Genomic DNA, 17063 nt, shown 5'->3' with positions numbered 1-17063 from the left:
TTTTACATTTTGTAATTCTGAATGCCTCTGGGGGAAATTTTGGATTGGGATATAGTGGGTTTTGTTACATATTCCCAAGTTCATTCACATAGTTTTAATGTTATATTTTACACTGATGAATGCATGCTAAAATGGAGTCTGAATGTACAGGGAGGGGTGTCATGGTTTGGGACGGGGCCAGCTGGCTAAGCCTCAGGGGAAGGGGATAGATTGGGAGTAACAGGAACATGGAATCAGATCCACCCACAGAGCCCAGCACAAAGGAGGACAGCCCTGGGTGATGGGGAGTCCAGGAGGACAGGCTAAAAGTAGCAATGGTGTTGCTATGGGCCCTGGGGGAGGAGAAGCACATCCAGTGTGAAGGTGAAGGGGGGAACTTAGAAGCCTATGGAATATGGCCAGAAGGACTCCAGAATCCAGTGAGATCAACACACATATATGAATGCACCAGTGGTTTGTTAAAGAACAGTGGAACCCTTAGTAGATGTGGTTCAGCAACAAAACTCTAGAGTCTACAAAAAAGATAGATAACATAAGACTTCCACCCCAGGGTCGGACGGAAGTCCAGTTACTGGCTGAACCAACAGGATCCAACAAACATGAATGGGGTGTCTTTTCTGGGCAAGTACTGGGCCCAGATGCAGAGACTGCTAACACTCCATTGCCCTTGAGCAAGTGTAGACCAAAAGCAGGACGGATTGCTGTGTGGACTGGTTTGGTCTGCAGGGGTAGCTCGAGGGACCCACCTGGGGATTGGAAGGCCTTCAGAGGCTAGAAACAAGGCTTCAGAGGCCCAGTAGACTGTCTTTAGTCCTGCTTCTTAAAGGGGCAGTGGCAGCCCCCATGAGATGATAGTATTCCATGAAGGATGATGACAGTGGCCTTCACCATGGGTCTCCCGAGCCCTGGCTGGCTGTTGTTTGCAAGCCTGCAATACAGACTGAGAAAACCAAACCAAACCAAACCACAAAACACTGCTTTATGCCCCCTAGGCTGGAAAATATCTTTTTAAAAACTCTTTTAGGGGCGCCTGGGTAGCTCAGTTGGTTAAGCGACTGCCTTCGGCTCAGGTCAAGATCCCGGAGTCCTGGGATTGAGTCCCACATCGGGCTCCTTGCTCAGTGGGGAGCCTGCTTCTCCCTCTGACCCTCTACCCTCTCATGCTGTTTCTCTCTTGCTCGCTCTCTAATAAATAAATAAATAAATAAAATCTGAAAAAAAAAAAAACACCCTCTTTTAGTGTGAAGATATTTCTCTAGGTCACAAGGGCAGTGCAATGGACCAAATGTTTGTCTCCCTAAAAAATTCATATATTAAAGTCTAATTTCCAATGTGATGTTCTTAAGAGGCTGGGCCTCTGGGAGGTGCTTATGTCATGAGGATGGAGCCTTCACGAATGGGATTAGTGCCCTTATAAAAGGGACCCCAGAGAATGCTCTCACCCTCTTTCTGCCATGTGAGGACACAATGAGGAAATGGTCATTTACAACCCAGAAGAGTATCCTCACCAGAACCAGACCACACTGGCATGCTGATCAGAGACTTCCAGCCCCAAGAACTGCGAAAAATAAATTTCTGTTGTTTATAAGCCACCTAAACTATGGTTCTCTGTTATAACAGCCTGAAGCAGAACAGGGGGCTTTATCAGTGCTAAATTAGAATGTCTGCTTACTCAACTACAGATGAGCACGTTCCACTGGATACAGGTATATTTTTAATTTAATATTTTGAATAGAGAAATCATATTGTTCAAAAGACAGGCAATAAGACATCTCCTTCCCCTCTTCGTCTCTCATCTATCTCTAAGAGGGAACCATGGTTCTAGTTTCTTGTGTATGTTTAAAGGTATGTTTTTCCTCCAATTGGCAAAAATCCTTGGCTGGGCCCCGATGACCTTGAATGGGGGTGCCTCCCAGCAGGGGCTGCTTGCACCTCCTGCCTCCTGGTGGGGCCCGGCCAGACAGAGGGTGGGGGAGAGTGTTCGTGACAGGAGACTAGGAGAACATGTATGAAAAAATTTTAAGATAACTGACCACTCACACATTATACATGGCCTGGCTGCCAGGAACACCTCAGAGTGAGTGACTTGGGGGCCTTTTTCAGGAGTGTAGACCCTGGTGACTTTTCCGAGGTCAGGCCTGACGTGGCCTGGCCTCACATCTGCCCTCTTTGGTGGACTCTTGGTGGGTTGTCTTCCAGGTCAGGGTGTACCCTAGAGAGGGTCCACCTCCTTTATCAAGGAGAACACACCAAAGCCCAGAAATGGAGCTCACATAGACAGTGAGGGTGAGCCTGGGGGGATAACCCTTTAATTCAGGCTTTCATTACCTGTACCCCCAACAGGGGCGGGGGCTGACATGGGTGGGGAGTGTATTCAAGGCTGGGCCTGTGGTCTGCCGGTGAATGACAAGAAGCCCAATATTTGAGGTTTTCTCCCAAACACCTATGTTTGTTTAAGGTTTTTGCCTTCAACCATGAAAGCAGAATGTTTTCTCAAGCCCACCTGAGAAAGCCAAATCCTTATACATGTAGATAATTTTTCAGGGAAAACTAGATGGGCTGCAGAGCCAGGGCACTGACTTATTTGCCTTGTGTGCAGAATCTGGAAGAAGAGCCAAGGTCCAGGGACCTCTCAGGGAAACTCTATGGGTGGCTTACCCACTACATCCCTAGATGTGGGGACCTCCATCCCTCTCACCCTCCCCTCAGGCCAGCATCCTTGTCCAGGGCCATCAGCGGCTGGTGGGGTGAACCACAGACTACTTTCTTCAAATGCGTTAAAGAGGTCAAAGAGGACTCGCTGTGATCCTAACAGGAGAAGGATGCAGAATGTCATCAAGAACCCCATTTGAGGGCGCCTGGGTGGCTCAGTCGTTAAGCATCTGCCTTCGGCTCAGGTCATGATCCCAGGGTCCTGGGATCGAGTCCCACATCGGGCTCCCTGCTCCACAGGAAGCCTGCTTCTCCCTCTCCCACTCCCCCTGCTTGTGTTCCTACTCTCGCTATGTCTCTCTCTGTCAAATAAATAAATAAAAAATCTTTAAAAAAAAAAAAAAAGAACCCCATTTGATAACCCTTTCCCTCCACCCCACCGTGGCCCCTGAGAATCACCTTTGAGCCTCATGACTATTCCCAGCACCTAGAACAGGGCACTTAGAACATTCCCAACATAGATCTGGCACTCACTAAGTGCACACTTAATCCCAGGGCTCCTCTTTCCCAGGCCTCCCATCTTGAAAGCCATGGGAACTCAGGACTAGGAAGATGATATGATTTATCCGATGTCCCAGCGGGTCCTAGCAGTCAGGAGAAGAATCCTGGCACCCTGCCCTCCCTTCTGCTCTCTCTCTGGTCCACCAGCGCTTCCCAACCTGCTTCACATCAGACATTTGGGTTGGACAACGTGGGGTGAACACACAAGGCTGTTCATCCCCAGGTGACTGGGCAGGGGACCAGGCCCCTTGGCACACCTGCGACCCATTCATGGGTCCCACCTGGGACACTATGCTGCAGACACGTGCATGCATTCTCACGGTGGCCCCACTCGTTCTCCTGCTGCATGCCTGGCTGCCACAGAAGCTCTTAAAGGCAGGCACCCAGGGGGAGTTACTTCATCAAGGGGTAAAATATCTGCCATAACCCCGACTACAAGTCTGTTTATGATCCCAGTCTGAGCAGCCCTTTGTCCAAATGAGACTGCTCCACATGGTTCCATGACCTGTCTGCCAGACCCTTTCTCCCTGCGATGGAAATGGCTGAAGGTAGGACTAGGCTATGATCAAGCACAATATCCAACGAGAGCCAAATGCTACACACGGGAGCCAGGGGAGCCCCAGACCTGCTCCAGGTCCTCTCCTGGAGGATGGTGGACACAATGGTGCTATTCATGGAAGGGGGCTCTGAAACTTGAGTATGTGTTGTTTAAACTGAAATAAATGTTACCACGCTGACTCAGGCTCCCTCCAAAATAATGTTAAATGTCCTTTAACCCATTTTTGGCATATCATTCATGAGGAGGCAGGTCCTGAGGGCCGTGTGCTTCAGCCAAACTCCCAGAAGCCTTGGCAGGAGGAATATGGTCCTATCAATCAACACTGGGGTGAGGGGAAGGGGGAGTGGAGAGCCGCCATGGTTTGAGGACGGTGCGGGTGGACCTTCTGGAAAAGAGTTTGCTGTTATTATAATCAAAAGCTTTCACCACATTTTTAAGCTTTCCCCACAGCCCTAGCCATTCCCTCCTTCAGGGAGTCAGGTTCCAGCCGCTGAATGCCATAGAACAAGAACGCCCTCTCATCACCAAGGAAGCCAAGAGAAACACAGTTTTTGAAGAGTGGCACTTCGGTGTAGAGAGGTCTGCTGATGGGAGCTCAAATAATGCCGTGCCAGGAAAGATTATTTTTGTAAATTCCTGGAACACACTTTTTTCTCTGGGCATGAGCCGGTTACTGCTCTTCAGGCTTCTGTTGCCCTGCACTTTACCTAGCCAGCCTGCTTCTTGAGGCAGCGTGATCAGGACCCCTTAGAAAAGTACGGTTATGTGTCCTCGCGAAGTAAATGACAAAATGGAGACCAAGTTCATGCAGATGGGAAGACAGAGTTAACTGTGCATCTGTGAGAAATAGCCTCCACCAGCTTGGGGCACCCAGAGAGATAAGAAGTCCATTCACTAGGGATCCACTGGGATCCACAGGAGCAATTTCTCCCTTTTTTTTTTTTTTTTAAAGATTTTATTTATTTATTTGAGAGAGAGAGAATGAGAGGGAGGAGGGTCAGAGGGAGAAGCAGACTCCCCGCTGAGCAGGGAGCCCGATGCAGGACTCGATCCCGGGACTCCAGGATCATGACCTGAGCCGAAGGCAGTCGCTTAACCAACTGAGCCACCCAGGCGCCCAATTTCTCCCTTTTACCCCCATGGTTATTCCACATGTTTCTGGAACTGTCCTTTAAGACACTCTCTCTGATCCCCTAAAGGGCCAATTCCAGGTGAATATCCTACTCTACTTGAAATCTATTCTGATAAAATTTACTTCCCCAAATAGACAGGCCTCCAAACTTTCCCGTCTCTGGTCTCTGCTCACAGGAGTCCCAGACTCTGAATGCCTCCTGGTCTTGGAACCGATTCAGGCTCCCTTCCTCTTACTTCCTCCTACCCTCTCAGTACCATGTTAGCCTCGGCGGGTGCCGCCTCCAAGCTGCTCTTCAAATTCAACTCCTCACTTACAGTCCATCACGAAGAATAGACACTTGAACGTTTGAAGTGGAAGAGGAAGAAAGGAGGAGCTTACTGGGTTATTTCCAGTTCAGCTTTCAAAGCCTTCCATCAACTGCATGACTTGTTTTTCAAATTCATCTCTAGCCCTTCAACCCACACCCAGGTGGGGAATAGGTTTAGTGCCCCTTCGCCTGCCTTGTTCTGTCTCTCTGATTTGCTTGTACTGTGGCCCTCACCTCTCGCAGACTTCATAGGTTTCTTTCTTTTCTTTTTCTTTTTTTTCCTTAAGATCTGGCCTAAAATACATCTCCTGCTAAAAATCTTTCCACTCGGGCGCCTGGGTGGCTCAGTCGGTTAAGCGACTGCCTTCGGCTCAGGTCATGATCCTGGAGTCCCGGGATCGAGTTCCGCATCGGGCTCCCTGCTCAGCAGGGAGTCTGCTTCTCCCTCTGACCCTTCCCACTCTCATGTGCTCTCTCTCATTCTCTCTCAAATAAATAAATAAAAAATCTTTAAAAAAAAAAATCTTTCCACTCATCTTTCAATGTTTAGTTCTAGATGGAATTAAATGGAAATGTTCAAGCCCAGTGTAACTCCCGATAATACTTGCCCTCCCTTGCATTGTGGACACTTATCTCTATGCCATTCTTTCTCACAAAGCCCCACAAGCTTCCTCTAAAATGCAATTAGTAACCATTCGGTGTGTGTGATACACTGCATTAATGTTCCAGACAATTCCTGTCCCCACGGAGACAGGATTATGCATCCCTGACCTACTGGCATCAAGCTTGGCAATATAATTTGCTTTGGCCAATGGAATGAGGGGATGTGACTTGCGCCACCTTGAGCAGAGGGTCTAAGCATTGCCACGTCATCCTGCCATGTTCCTTTTCCCTTAGCCACGTGAGCAGCACGTCTCATAGAGAAGTTGCTTTTTCAGCCTGGCTCTCAAAATGAAGAGGAAATGGGGCAGAGTTAGTCCTTAAAGTCCATGTACCTGAGTGAGAGATAAACCTTGGTTTTAAGCCTCGGATGCAGCTTGTTACTGCAACATAATTTAGCCTAATCTTAGTGATTAAGTGTGTAATAGATACAGGTTTTATAATGGTGGCTTTACACGAGGTGTCCCATTCTGTCCTCCAACAAGCCTGCTGGGTTAGTTTTCCTTTCTCCATTCTACTGACAGATAATACTCAAACTCAAAAGAACTTACTCAAATTCTGAAAGTTAAGAGGTGACAGGATAGATGAACTCAGGTCTTCTGCAACAAATTCACAGCTCTTTCCACTCTACCATGCGTTAAGGGTTGAATTGTGTTCCCGCAAAACATGTTGACACTCTATCCCATAGTACCTGTGACTGTGACCCTATTTGGAACCAAGGTCTTTGCTGATGTATTCAAGTTAAAATGAAGTCATTAGGATGGGCCCTAATCCAATATAACTGGTGTCCTTGTAAGAAGAGAAGAGACACAGGGCGCCTGGGTGGCTCAGTTGGTTGGGCAACTGCCTTCGGCTCAGGTCATGATCCTGGAGTCCCGGGATCGAGTCCCGCATCGGGCTCCCTGCTCAGCAGGGGGTCTGCTTCTCCCTCTGACCCTCCCCCCTCTCATGCTCTCTCTATCTCAGTCTCTCTCTCAAATAAATAAATAAAATCTTAAAAAAAAAAAAAAAGAAGAGAAGAGACACAGAGATACACAGGGAGAACACCATGAGACAACAGAGGCAGAGACTAGAGTAAGACATCAATGCATCTACAGGCCAGGGAATACCAAGGATCGCTGGCAACACCAGAAGCTAAGAGAAAATCATGAAAGAGATTCTCCCGTAGAGTTTCCCAAGAGAGCGTGGCTCTGCCAACACCTTGATTTCCAATCACCAGCTTCCAGAACTCCAAGGTCAAGGTGCCAGCAGGTTTCGTTTCTGGTGAGGCCTCTCTCCTTGGCTTGCGGATGGTGCCTTCTCACCGTTTCCTCACATGGCCTTTTCTCTGAGTACATTTATTCTTGGTGTCTCTTCCTCTTTTGAAAGGCCAGCAGTCAGATTGGATTGGGCCCTCTCTAACAGCCTCACTTCAACTTACTCACCTCTTTAAAGACTGTATCTTTACAGTCTTTACTGTATACATTACATTCTGAGCTACTAAGGGTTGGGACTTCAATACATAAATTTTGGAGGGAACCAATTCAGCCCTTTTCGTTCATCTTAGAATATCAGTAGGTATCTGATCTGTCTCTCCTTCTCAACTTGATTGTGGGCTCCCCGTATGAAAGACCCTGTTTTAAGATTCTGTGTATCCCCAGCAATCAGTTGTTTGATGGATCTTCTTGATCACTTTTGAGATTTTGTTCACATTTGTCCTGATGTCAATATATATTTTGAAGGAGAAAAAAAAATCAGCTGCAGGGGCTTCATGTCAGTGACTGGGCTAGATGATTTCCCAGGTTCCTTATGCATCCTGTGACTGTTCATTCCCCATCACTGTCCATGTGGCTTCCCCAAAAAATTCTCCTCTCTAGAATTTCAGTCATTTGTTTCGTTTCTTATATTTAGGCCTCCCAAGAGTTGCCAGTCCTAACATTTTCTAATTCCCTATGCACTGTTCATTTTCATGTCTGCATCTGGCAGCACCTGAGATCCTGGCCTGACTTGTGACCTGGAAACTGAGGGAACAGGCTCAGGGCAGTGCACTGGGCTGCCCGAAGTTGTCCAGCACCATCCTGACCCCGAGAGGACTCCAGCCAAGTTTTTCCAGTTCCAAGGCCAATAACCTAGTATTCCTCATTATGCAAAGATAAGAACACCAAAGGCTTTATGTCTTGTGAGCAGTAATTCATGTAATGAAGTGAGATCATAGTCTCTCTTAGGGATTCCAATGACCCTTATAACAGTATATCTTTTAGTACCAAAAGGATCCAGCATGCTTCCTTTGTCGATTCATAAAATGCTCAAATGCTCAAACCATATGTTTAAGTACAATTCCCAACGGATATATCCTTCCTTAAATGAAAACAGAGGAATTTTTCAACATCAAGTGGAAAACTAAGCATGGCTATTGGGAGGAATAGTCTAAATGTAGCCCTGAGTCAGTTCCAGGGCAGTGGAGATGATACCACCTTCATGGTCTAGCACCTCCTGGCCCCCAGTCCTGCTCTAAGCCATACTTTCACTCAGTAGGTATGAGACAAACCCAAAGACATGTGCACATGAACATGAGCCATTCTGTGTACAATATTGTTTCCATGGGGAGCCTGGGTAGCGCAGTCGGTTAAGGCATCCAACTCTTGGTTTCAGCTCAGGTGGTAATCTCAGGGTCATGAGATCAAGTCCCATGTGGGGCTCTGCACTCAGTGAGGAGTCTGCTTGAGATTCTCTCTCCTTTTCCCTCTGCCCCTCCCGCTCGTGCTCTCTCTCTCTCTCTCTCTCTCTCTCAAATAAATAAATCTTTAAAGAAATATTGCTTCTATAAAAGAGAGAAAGCCAACGTAAGTAAGGCTTTCAAATAATACATCTTACCATCTAAAAATATTCAGGCAGAATGCCTATGGAGCTCTTATGGCTTCCTCAGGCTAGCCTCAGTTTGACCATGAAGGCGAGATCATTGCCAGACACTCATGGGCTCTGCCTGTCCCCCATGGAAAGGGCTCTTCCGTCATGAGTGGACAAGTGAAAACACCCCTAGCCTGAGAAGAAAGTGTGGTCACCGCGTGACTGATGCTTTGTGCCATTTATTCCTTGTGCCAATATCAGGAATGTGGGTCTGACAATCAAAAGGCCATGCCACTGGCTTGGTTTCTCTGTGGAGGCTGTCATGGTCCCCTTTTACTCACTGGAGCCCTGCTTTCTAAAATGGATTTTGTTCATTTTTCCACTGGGAATGGAGAAAACTGCACGTGGCACTTTATGAATTGGGTCTCCCAGCCAAAGCTCTGAAAGACAACTGGAGTGGGGGTGGTCTGCGGGTGCGAAACTCCATGGGACAGAACTGAAGTCAGGCTGTGACACACAATAACATCTATGTGTGACCCAGCAGCCTGCGAACCAGCTCCCTGCAAGGGGAGAAGCATGCCAAGTGAGGACGAGAGGACTTTTGTTCATCCTCTTTATCTTACAGAGGTTGCTTGTTTGTCTGTTGGGGGAAATTAAAAAATAAACAAGTAAATTCTCTGCCTTTGTGCCGTCTGGATTTTTTTTTCTCCCCATGCTCTCATTTCTAATTCTCTAAAGTATCTCCCCCACCTTAATTTTATGACATTTTTATGTACGCATGCAACCAGTACCCATGCATGAAGTCAGAGATATCAATTTGTCTTTCTAGACTCCTTCGGGTTTGCCTCTGTGTGGAGATCCATAATGAGATCCAAGAGTTCTCATCCTCTTCCTGTTAACATAATTTATAGAGTTTTCCCTGTGCTCGGAGCACGTAGCTAAGTCCTGCATAAGCAGCAATAACAGTGCATTCTTAACAGCCTCCCTGGACAGTTTGCTAAATTCTTTCTGAGAGCCTCTTGCTGGCCCTTGCAAAGGTTAGCTAAAAAACAAACTGGAAGCTAGGAATCCAACTGTGAGAGCAGAAAGTATGTTCTATAGCACAGAGAGAGGACTGAATTTCTGGAATCACATTTGGCGTTCTGGCGATCCCTGATGAAGATCATTTTTAGGCAAAAATCAGCTTCCCAAACCCAAGCATGCTCTGGGTTGGCTAGGGTTTTGTTTTGTTTTGTTTTAACAGATACTAAAAGTTAAAGATGGGAATCTGAACTACAAAACAATTTTTTTTTCTTCTCCATGTCATTTTACTTGGCCCAAGAAGGCAAAAGAAGGACAAGTGGCATTGCTAAGTGATACTTCAGGATATGACCTACAAATTCTCTCCACGCAATCCAGGAATCCCATTCGTAATTTTCATAGTCTAGCATATTGATAAACAAGCCTGTACACTTCGTGTACAAATACACGAAGGCCTGTTGACTTTTTAGCTTGAACTTAGAAAGTACGGAGTTAACTAGAATTTTTATTTGTGAAACAAATAACGACTTTCAACATCATCTATTCGTGTAGTTCTCTGTTCTCCTCACCAAAACAGGTCCTTGAGATAACTTTTGGAGAACAACACTACTGTGAAAAAGAAGTCTCAGCCAAGAACTTTGGTGTCCCAAAGGGCTAGGGAAACCTGAATGTTTAAATCAGACTTCAGTGCCAGGAGCTGTTCCTGTTGGACTCCAGTCCCCCCGCCCCCACCCCACCCAGAAGAGGACACAGTACTCACCAGTCATTAGGGTGTAGTAATTGGGGTAAGAGAGACTGGGAAAGTCGGGGGTCAAGTAATCCACTTTTACTCCCCTGCTCACGATCTCTTTGAAACCAGGCAAGGACTCCAGGGCCTCATCACTGATGTAGTCTGAGCGAAAACCATCCAGCAGAAACACCAGAAGCTTCCGGCCGGCAGTGGCTGGCTGCACCAGGCTGAGCGCAAGCACCAGCAGGAGGGCCCTGAGCTTCACTGCCATAGTGCCAGGAGCCCGCCCGCCCGGCTGTGCCAGCCCTCCTCTTGCAAAGACTGAGGATGGAGAATCTGGAGCTATTCTCTCTTCTAGGGGCTGGACCTTGACTGCTGGCCTTCCTGAGCCAAGTTCACTTGCAGAATTTAAAGGTACAGCACCCCCTTTTAAAAACATCTATGCTCATCCTTTACTAGAAAGTCCGGAGACCAACTCCTTCGGAGAAGCCGGGTCCCCACACAACCCAGAATCAACACCAGGGGAGACAGGGCGACCTTATTATTTTGGGTGAGTGTTCCAGAAACACAGGCACCCACAGAGAGGTAGAATTTTAGAAGATGCCGGAAGCCCACGCTAACTTTGCAGTTGGGCTAACCGAAGGGTGGGGCCCAAGAAAAGGACAATCCTAATTTGCTGCTATCCCACGCCTCTGCCTAATTTAAACTCTCTGACTGACTTTTCCGCTTACAATTTAGTAACACGAACCTCTTCATCCAGGATAGAAACAAGAGATGATAAAATTAGGTGGGCACATTTGTGAACTTTTCAGCGATGTCTCTGTCACCATCACATTTAAAAACAAATTACTTGTCTAAGTCTTAGCCACTTATTTTTTTTCCCTCTGCGTCTATCTACAGTGTTTATTGTCCTGTTTTTCAGATGTCCAAACCCATCTGCAGGAGGAGGTGGCTCTCACCCTTTGGGGCAGGGGCGGCCTGGGCTCACGTGGGGAAAGGTTAAGGACTCCCGAATTTTAAGGATGAGCATACGTGGGGTATCCACTTTCCTCTGCTTCACTCCTCAGCTCCCTCAGCTCCCTGAGCAGATTACAACTCCCTGAGTCCACAGGTCCTCAGAGCCTCGCAAGGCATCACTGGCATCTGCCGGGACATGTCCGGGTGGGGACACTGGTGATGTGGCCTATCTTGGCTTATGGTGATCTTATTGCTTTATGATCATGTGTAGACAGTCTCTCTAAAGTTTTGGGTCAATAACTTATTGTAAACAAGCCCCTTTAATATACACACCAACATACGAGAAAAGAAAGAAACGTATAGGATGGAATTCTAACCAAATCCCAGCATTGCCTACGGTAAGAGTCCCTCTAATCTTTTACCTTCTGGCCTGGGAAAGGTTGGAAATAAAAAAGCTAGAAGACAAGGGATCAGAAAATGTGGTTAATATTAACTGCCCCAGGTCTTGTGGTCCAAAGTCTATGTGTTTGTTATCTGGAGGATCTTGTTTGGGTGTGATTATCAGCACCTAATACTTCAGAATGAGTGCTTCTTGCTACTTGTGTTTCAAAGGTTGACAATGCTATAAGGTCATTTGTCACAGCGGTTTAACCCAGGCAATGCAGAAAAACAGAAAACTTCCTCCAGGATCTGGAATCACCTTTGTGTTGAAAGCTGTTCCAGCTCTTGCTAGTGACACGCATGAGCTCTCAGGAGTGTGCTGCCCTGATCTGTCAGCACACTGGGGCCTCGCCTCCCTGGAAAGGAAGATGACGTGGAAGAAAAGAACCCAAGGCTTGCAGAAAGATGACAGGATTCCATGGCCTGGCTTCTGGCATTATGCAACTGTGTGATTCTGAGAAAGTTGCCTTTCCATGCGTCAGTTTTCTCCTCTGAAAAGCGACAGAAGCTTCCAGGTCCTTCCCAGCTAAGGACCTGGATAGTCATTTTTCCAAAGAAGACATCCAGATGGCCAACAGGTGTATAAAAAGATGCTCAATGCCACTCATCGTCAGGGAAATGCAAATCAAAACCACATTGAGCTATCACCTCACACCTATCAGAATGGCTAGCCTCAGAAAGATGAAAAATAACAAGCGTTGGTGAGGATATGGAGAAGGAAATAAAATCACTTTCCCAAGAGTTAGCTGCACCCCCGTGTTTATTGCAGTATTATTCACAATAACCAATAGATGGAAACAACCTAAGTGCCCATCGATGAATGAAAGGAGAAAGAAGACGTGGTGTATATTTATATATAATAGGATATTATTTAGCCATGAGGAAGAAGGAAATCCTGCCACTTGCAACAATATGGATGCACCCTGAGGGCATTTTGCTAAGCAAAGTAAGTCAGACAGAGAAAGACAGATACCTGTATGTTCTCACTTGTGTGTGGAATCTAAAAAAAAAAAACCCAAAATCATAGAAACAGAGAGTAGAACAGTGGTAGCTGGGGGTTGAGGGGTGGGGGAAATGGGGAGATGTTGGATACAAACTGCCAGTTATGAGATGTATAAGTTCCAGGATCTAATGTACAGCATGGTTACTATATTTAATCATATACTTGAAAGTTGTTAAGAGAGTAGATCTTCAATGTTATCCCCACACACAAAAAAACCCCAAACAGTAATTATGTAACGTGATGGAAGTGTTAACTAACCTTATTGGGGTAATCATTTTGTAATATATCTATGTGCATTGAATCAAAGAGAGAGAGAGAGAGAGAGAGAGCGCTCTGGCAAGTTAAAGGTGAAAAGGAGTCCAAGGTGGTATTAGAGAAAGGGCATACAATAATCATTCTATTTGTTCCCACCAGAAAAGTAGTCTTTGTGCACTTTTTAAATGAAAAAGGTCTCCAAGAACAGACTCTCTCTCTAAAAGGCAGCTGACTAAGCAGGAGGACACGAATACTAAGTGGAGTATCTAGAAACTCTTAGCCTGACTCCTCATCTCACGTTTTGGCACGACCTTGCAGTCTCAAGGTCAGGGGCAGGGATCCTCTCTTGACTACCGTCAGCAGCTCCCGAGTGAGAACCACTGTTAGCCTTCGGACCTGGCCCCAGACTCATGCCTACCATGGTGGACCCTCTCCAGAGTACAGATAAGGGCTGAACCTACCCCACCAAAATCCGAGTCAATTAGACTGAGTTAACCTACGGCTTTCAAAGTTCCTCATTTGATTCCGGTCAAAAGCCAGGCTCGGAAAACACCACTGACAGTGCCCAAGCAGCCGCGGACAAAACTGAGCATGGTCGGGTCATCATCAGAGTTTGCATGTTAGAAAACAGGCTCTGGAGGTCGTGTGGGACAGTAACAGTGTTGGTGCAAGCAAGGATGACAATACCCGCCTTCCTTGGTATTAAGAACTTAAATGCAATCATTCATTTAGACCTTCTGATAGTTTTATTAGGTGGGTATTTAGACCTCTGTGATACAAAGGAAATGGAAGGCTCAGAGAAGCCTAACGCCAAATAGCCCAAAGTGTCAGGATGGAAATTCAAGCTCAGGTGTCTTTTAGAGTCCCATATTTTGGGGGGGAATACATTCAATTTTTGCAATTAGGAAGAGGAATCAAAGCCTGTGTAAAAGAAAAAAAAGAATAAATCCTAAGTATCTTTCATTGATCTTGATTGAAGTGAGGGGGGAAGTAGAAAATCACCATTAGGACACTACACACATAACTGTCACAGGCAACAGCCACCAATGGAGGCTAAGCTTAGTGGAATTAAGTAAGGAAGTGATCTGGGGCGCCTGGGTGGCTCAGTTGTTAAGCGTCTGCCTTCGGCTCAGGTCATGGTCCCAGGGTCCTGGGATCGAGCCCCGCATCGGGCTCCCTGCTCGGCGGGAAGCCTGCTTCTCCCTCTCCCACTCCCCCTGCCTGTGTTCCTGCTCTCGCTGTGTCTCTCTCTGTCAAATAAATAAATAAAATCCTTAAAAAAAAAGTAAGGAAGTGATCAAAAGAACAAAAGGACAGGGCGTGTCAAAGGAACATGGGAGCCAACCTGAAAGGGCTCCCAGTGGCCAAAGCCAGAACAATCTGAATCACTAACTAAGCAATGCAATATTGGCATATTGACCCAAAGTACAAAATAACTATGCAAGTCCATATTGTATAAATGAATAATTGAATAAACAAATAAATAGGGGAGAAGTGACAAATATTCCTTACAGAAGAAATCCAAACAATACCTATTGATACCCTCACTCCAGGACTTGGAACTTGATCCCTACTTCTTCCCCATCAAGGTTAGGCCTGACCTAGAGACTCACTTCCAAAGGTCAGAGTAGAGAAAGGGAAAAGTAACTTTGCAGTGGAGAAATCTGGCAAACCCAGCATTATCCGAGTGATGGAGGTTAATATCACCAGTGATGTCATGGGGACATCATGTACCCCTGCCATCTCATATGATGAGACAGGCACTTGGCTCTGCGAGGTGTTCTTTCCAAAAATCCATAACCCCAATCTAATCGTGAGCAAAACACCAGACAAACCCAGATTGGGGGATTGTCTGCAGGATAACTATCATGTACTCCTTAAGAACATCAAGGTCATGAAAAGCAAGGGAAGACCAAGACACGGGTCACAAAACAGAGGTAGTTGAGGCAACGTGACAACTAACTGCAGTACAACCTAGGACCCTGGATGGGACCCTGGAACAGAAAGAGACATTAAGGGAAATTGGTACATCCAAATAAAGTCGTTTAGTTAATGCTTCTGTACCAACGTTAGGTTTGATATCTGTACTGTGGATACATAACAATGCTAACCTTAGGCGAAGTTAGGTGAAGGGCTTATGGGAACATTCTACGTTATTTTTGCAACTTTTCAGTAAGTCTAAAATTTTTTCAAAATAAAAAGTTAAAAAAATTAAATTGAAACGAGAAGTCTGATCATCAATAACAGGAATCTTGGGAAGATAAAAATGCTTTTGAGAACACAAAACAATGGAGTCCCAACTGCCCTTCGTTTGGGAGCTGGGAGTGAAAGTTACCGCAAAGACATGCATACTGACTCTGCATCTTGTCAGGGGTAACACTTCTAAGGCTTCATACTGAAACAGGCAAAAAGGTTTTCCATAGCATCACAAAATTTGTTTTAGTGGTTCCAAAAAGAGGAAGCTTATAACCCTGTGACCAAAAAGTGTGCCAAAAAAAATAATGGTTCTGCACCCCACTCGTGTGCGGACCCTGGTACTACACCCCCACTGATCCCTAGAGGACCTCTCACACACCTGTTTGTACAAGGATCTAGGTCCACGGGTGTTTACCGCAGCAGTATCTAATGGTAAAAAAAAAATTAGAAACAATCTAAACATCCATTAGTGAGAGCATGAATAAGTGACGTCAATATTCGTCTAGTAGAACCCGATAGAGCTGTCCAAAAGAATGAACCCCAGTAGTCCCCCCGCCTCTATCTGAGTTCCGCTTTCCACGGTTTGTGACCTGTGGTCGCCCATGGTCAGGATGCAGAAGATCTTCCTTTTGACACGGTATTAGAAGGTCACACACCTACCTCATTCACCTCACTTTGTCTCGTGAGGGAGGCAGCTTATCACTCCCCAACATCACAGGAAGAAGGAGGAATACAGGACAGTAAGGTATTTCGAGAGGAAGAGACCACATTCACACAACTTGTATTACAGCACACTGTTATAATTGTCCTATTTCATTGTTAGTTATTGTTGTTCATCTCTTACTGTGCCTAATTGATAAATTAAACTTCATCAGAGATGTGTATGCAAAGGAAAGAACATGGTATATATAGAGTTGATTCTGGCACGTATCTCCCGCGAAGAAGCGGGGGACGAGTGTAGACTTAAATGTCTTGGATAGATCTCAAGAACAATGATGAATGGGAAAAACAAACTGCAGGTGGATACAAACAATATAAAATATTAACATTAAAACATGCAGCACAATATATAATGGTACCAACGCCGAGGAAATTATAAACACCAAAATTGAGGTTTCCTCTGGAAAGGAGAGAGGTACACAGGGGGTTTCAACTCTGTCTGTAATGTTATATTTATTTAAAAAACAAAACAAAAACCTGAGCTTTATAGATTTGTGACAAAATGCTACAATTTCACAAACCTGACGGTTGGTACAGGGGTGTCATTTATATTATGCTCTCAGATTTTCTGTAGGCCAGAAACAGAGTTTAACTTTTTTTTTTTTTTCCAAAAAAATCAGTGGGTCTTGGTGATTAATTGAACATGTGGGTGGTAAGGGAGAGGGAAAGGTCCTGGATGAATCCCAAGGTTCTGCCTTACATGACAGAGTGGTACCATTTGTCAGGATCGGTACTGTCGGAGAATTGCCATCTTTAAGCAATCACCTCATCATATAAATCAGAAAAAAAGAGAGAAGTTAACCTAATTCAAACCATGATCCATGGTAACAAAGGAATTTTATCTTCAAAATAGAACTAGGGAAGTGATCTCAGCACACCCGTCAAGAATGAGCAATTCTGAGTCCTGGCTCAAATACTCTTATACAAATGACCTAATATTCACTCTTCATGTCTTTGCGGGATAAATAGAAATCATCATGTATGCAGAGGGAAGTAAAGTGAATTATTTAATAATTATGCAACAGTTGCATGTAAAAGCTC

The 17063-nt window shown here is 45.6% G+C and overlaps 1 protein-coding gene across 1 annotated transcript in view; it reads right to left on the bottom strand.

The window, feature by feature from the left end:
- The window catches only part of ENPP6 (ectonucleotide pyrophosphatase/phosphodiesterase 6), a 112893-nt gene extending 102109 nt beyond the window's left edge, over nt 1-10784 (bottom strand). The window contains exon 1 of the mRNA XM_045879628.3: nt 10481-10784. Coding sequence (XP_045735584.1) covers nt 10481-10721 — 241 coding nt within the window. The 5' untranslated portion in view covers nt 10722-10784. The remainder of the gene's footprint in view (nt 1-10480) is intronic.
- Nucleotides 10785-17063: the final 6279 nt, after the last annotated feature.

Source organism: Mirounga angustirostris, unplaced genomic scaffold (genome assembly GCF_029215605.1).
Source record: "Mirounga angustirostris isolate CCGP_5_RB_7025 unplaced genomic scaffold, mMirAng1.0.hap1 SCAF_2, whole genome shotgun sequence".
Classification (NCBI taxonomy): Eukaryota; Metazoa; Chordata; class Mammalia; order Carnivora; family Phocidae; genus Mirounga; species Mirounga angustirostris.
Note: the sequence above shows the minus strand (reverse complement) of the source record. Positions and strands in the feature narration are given on the sequence as shown.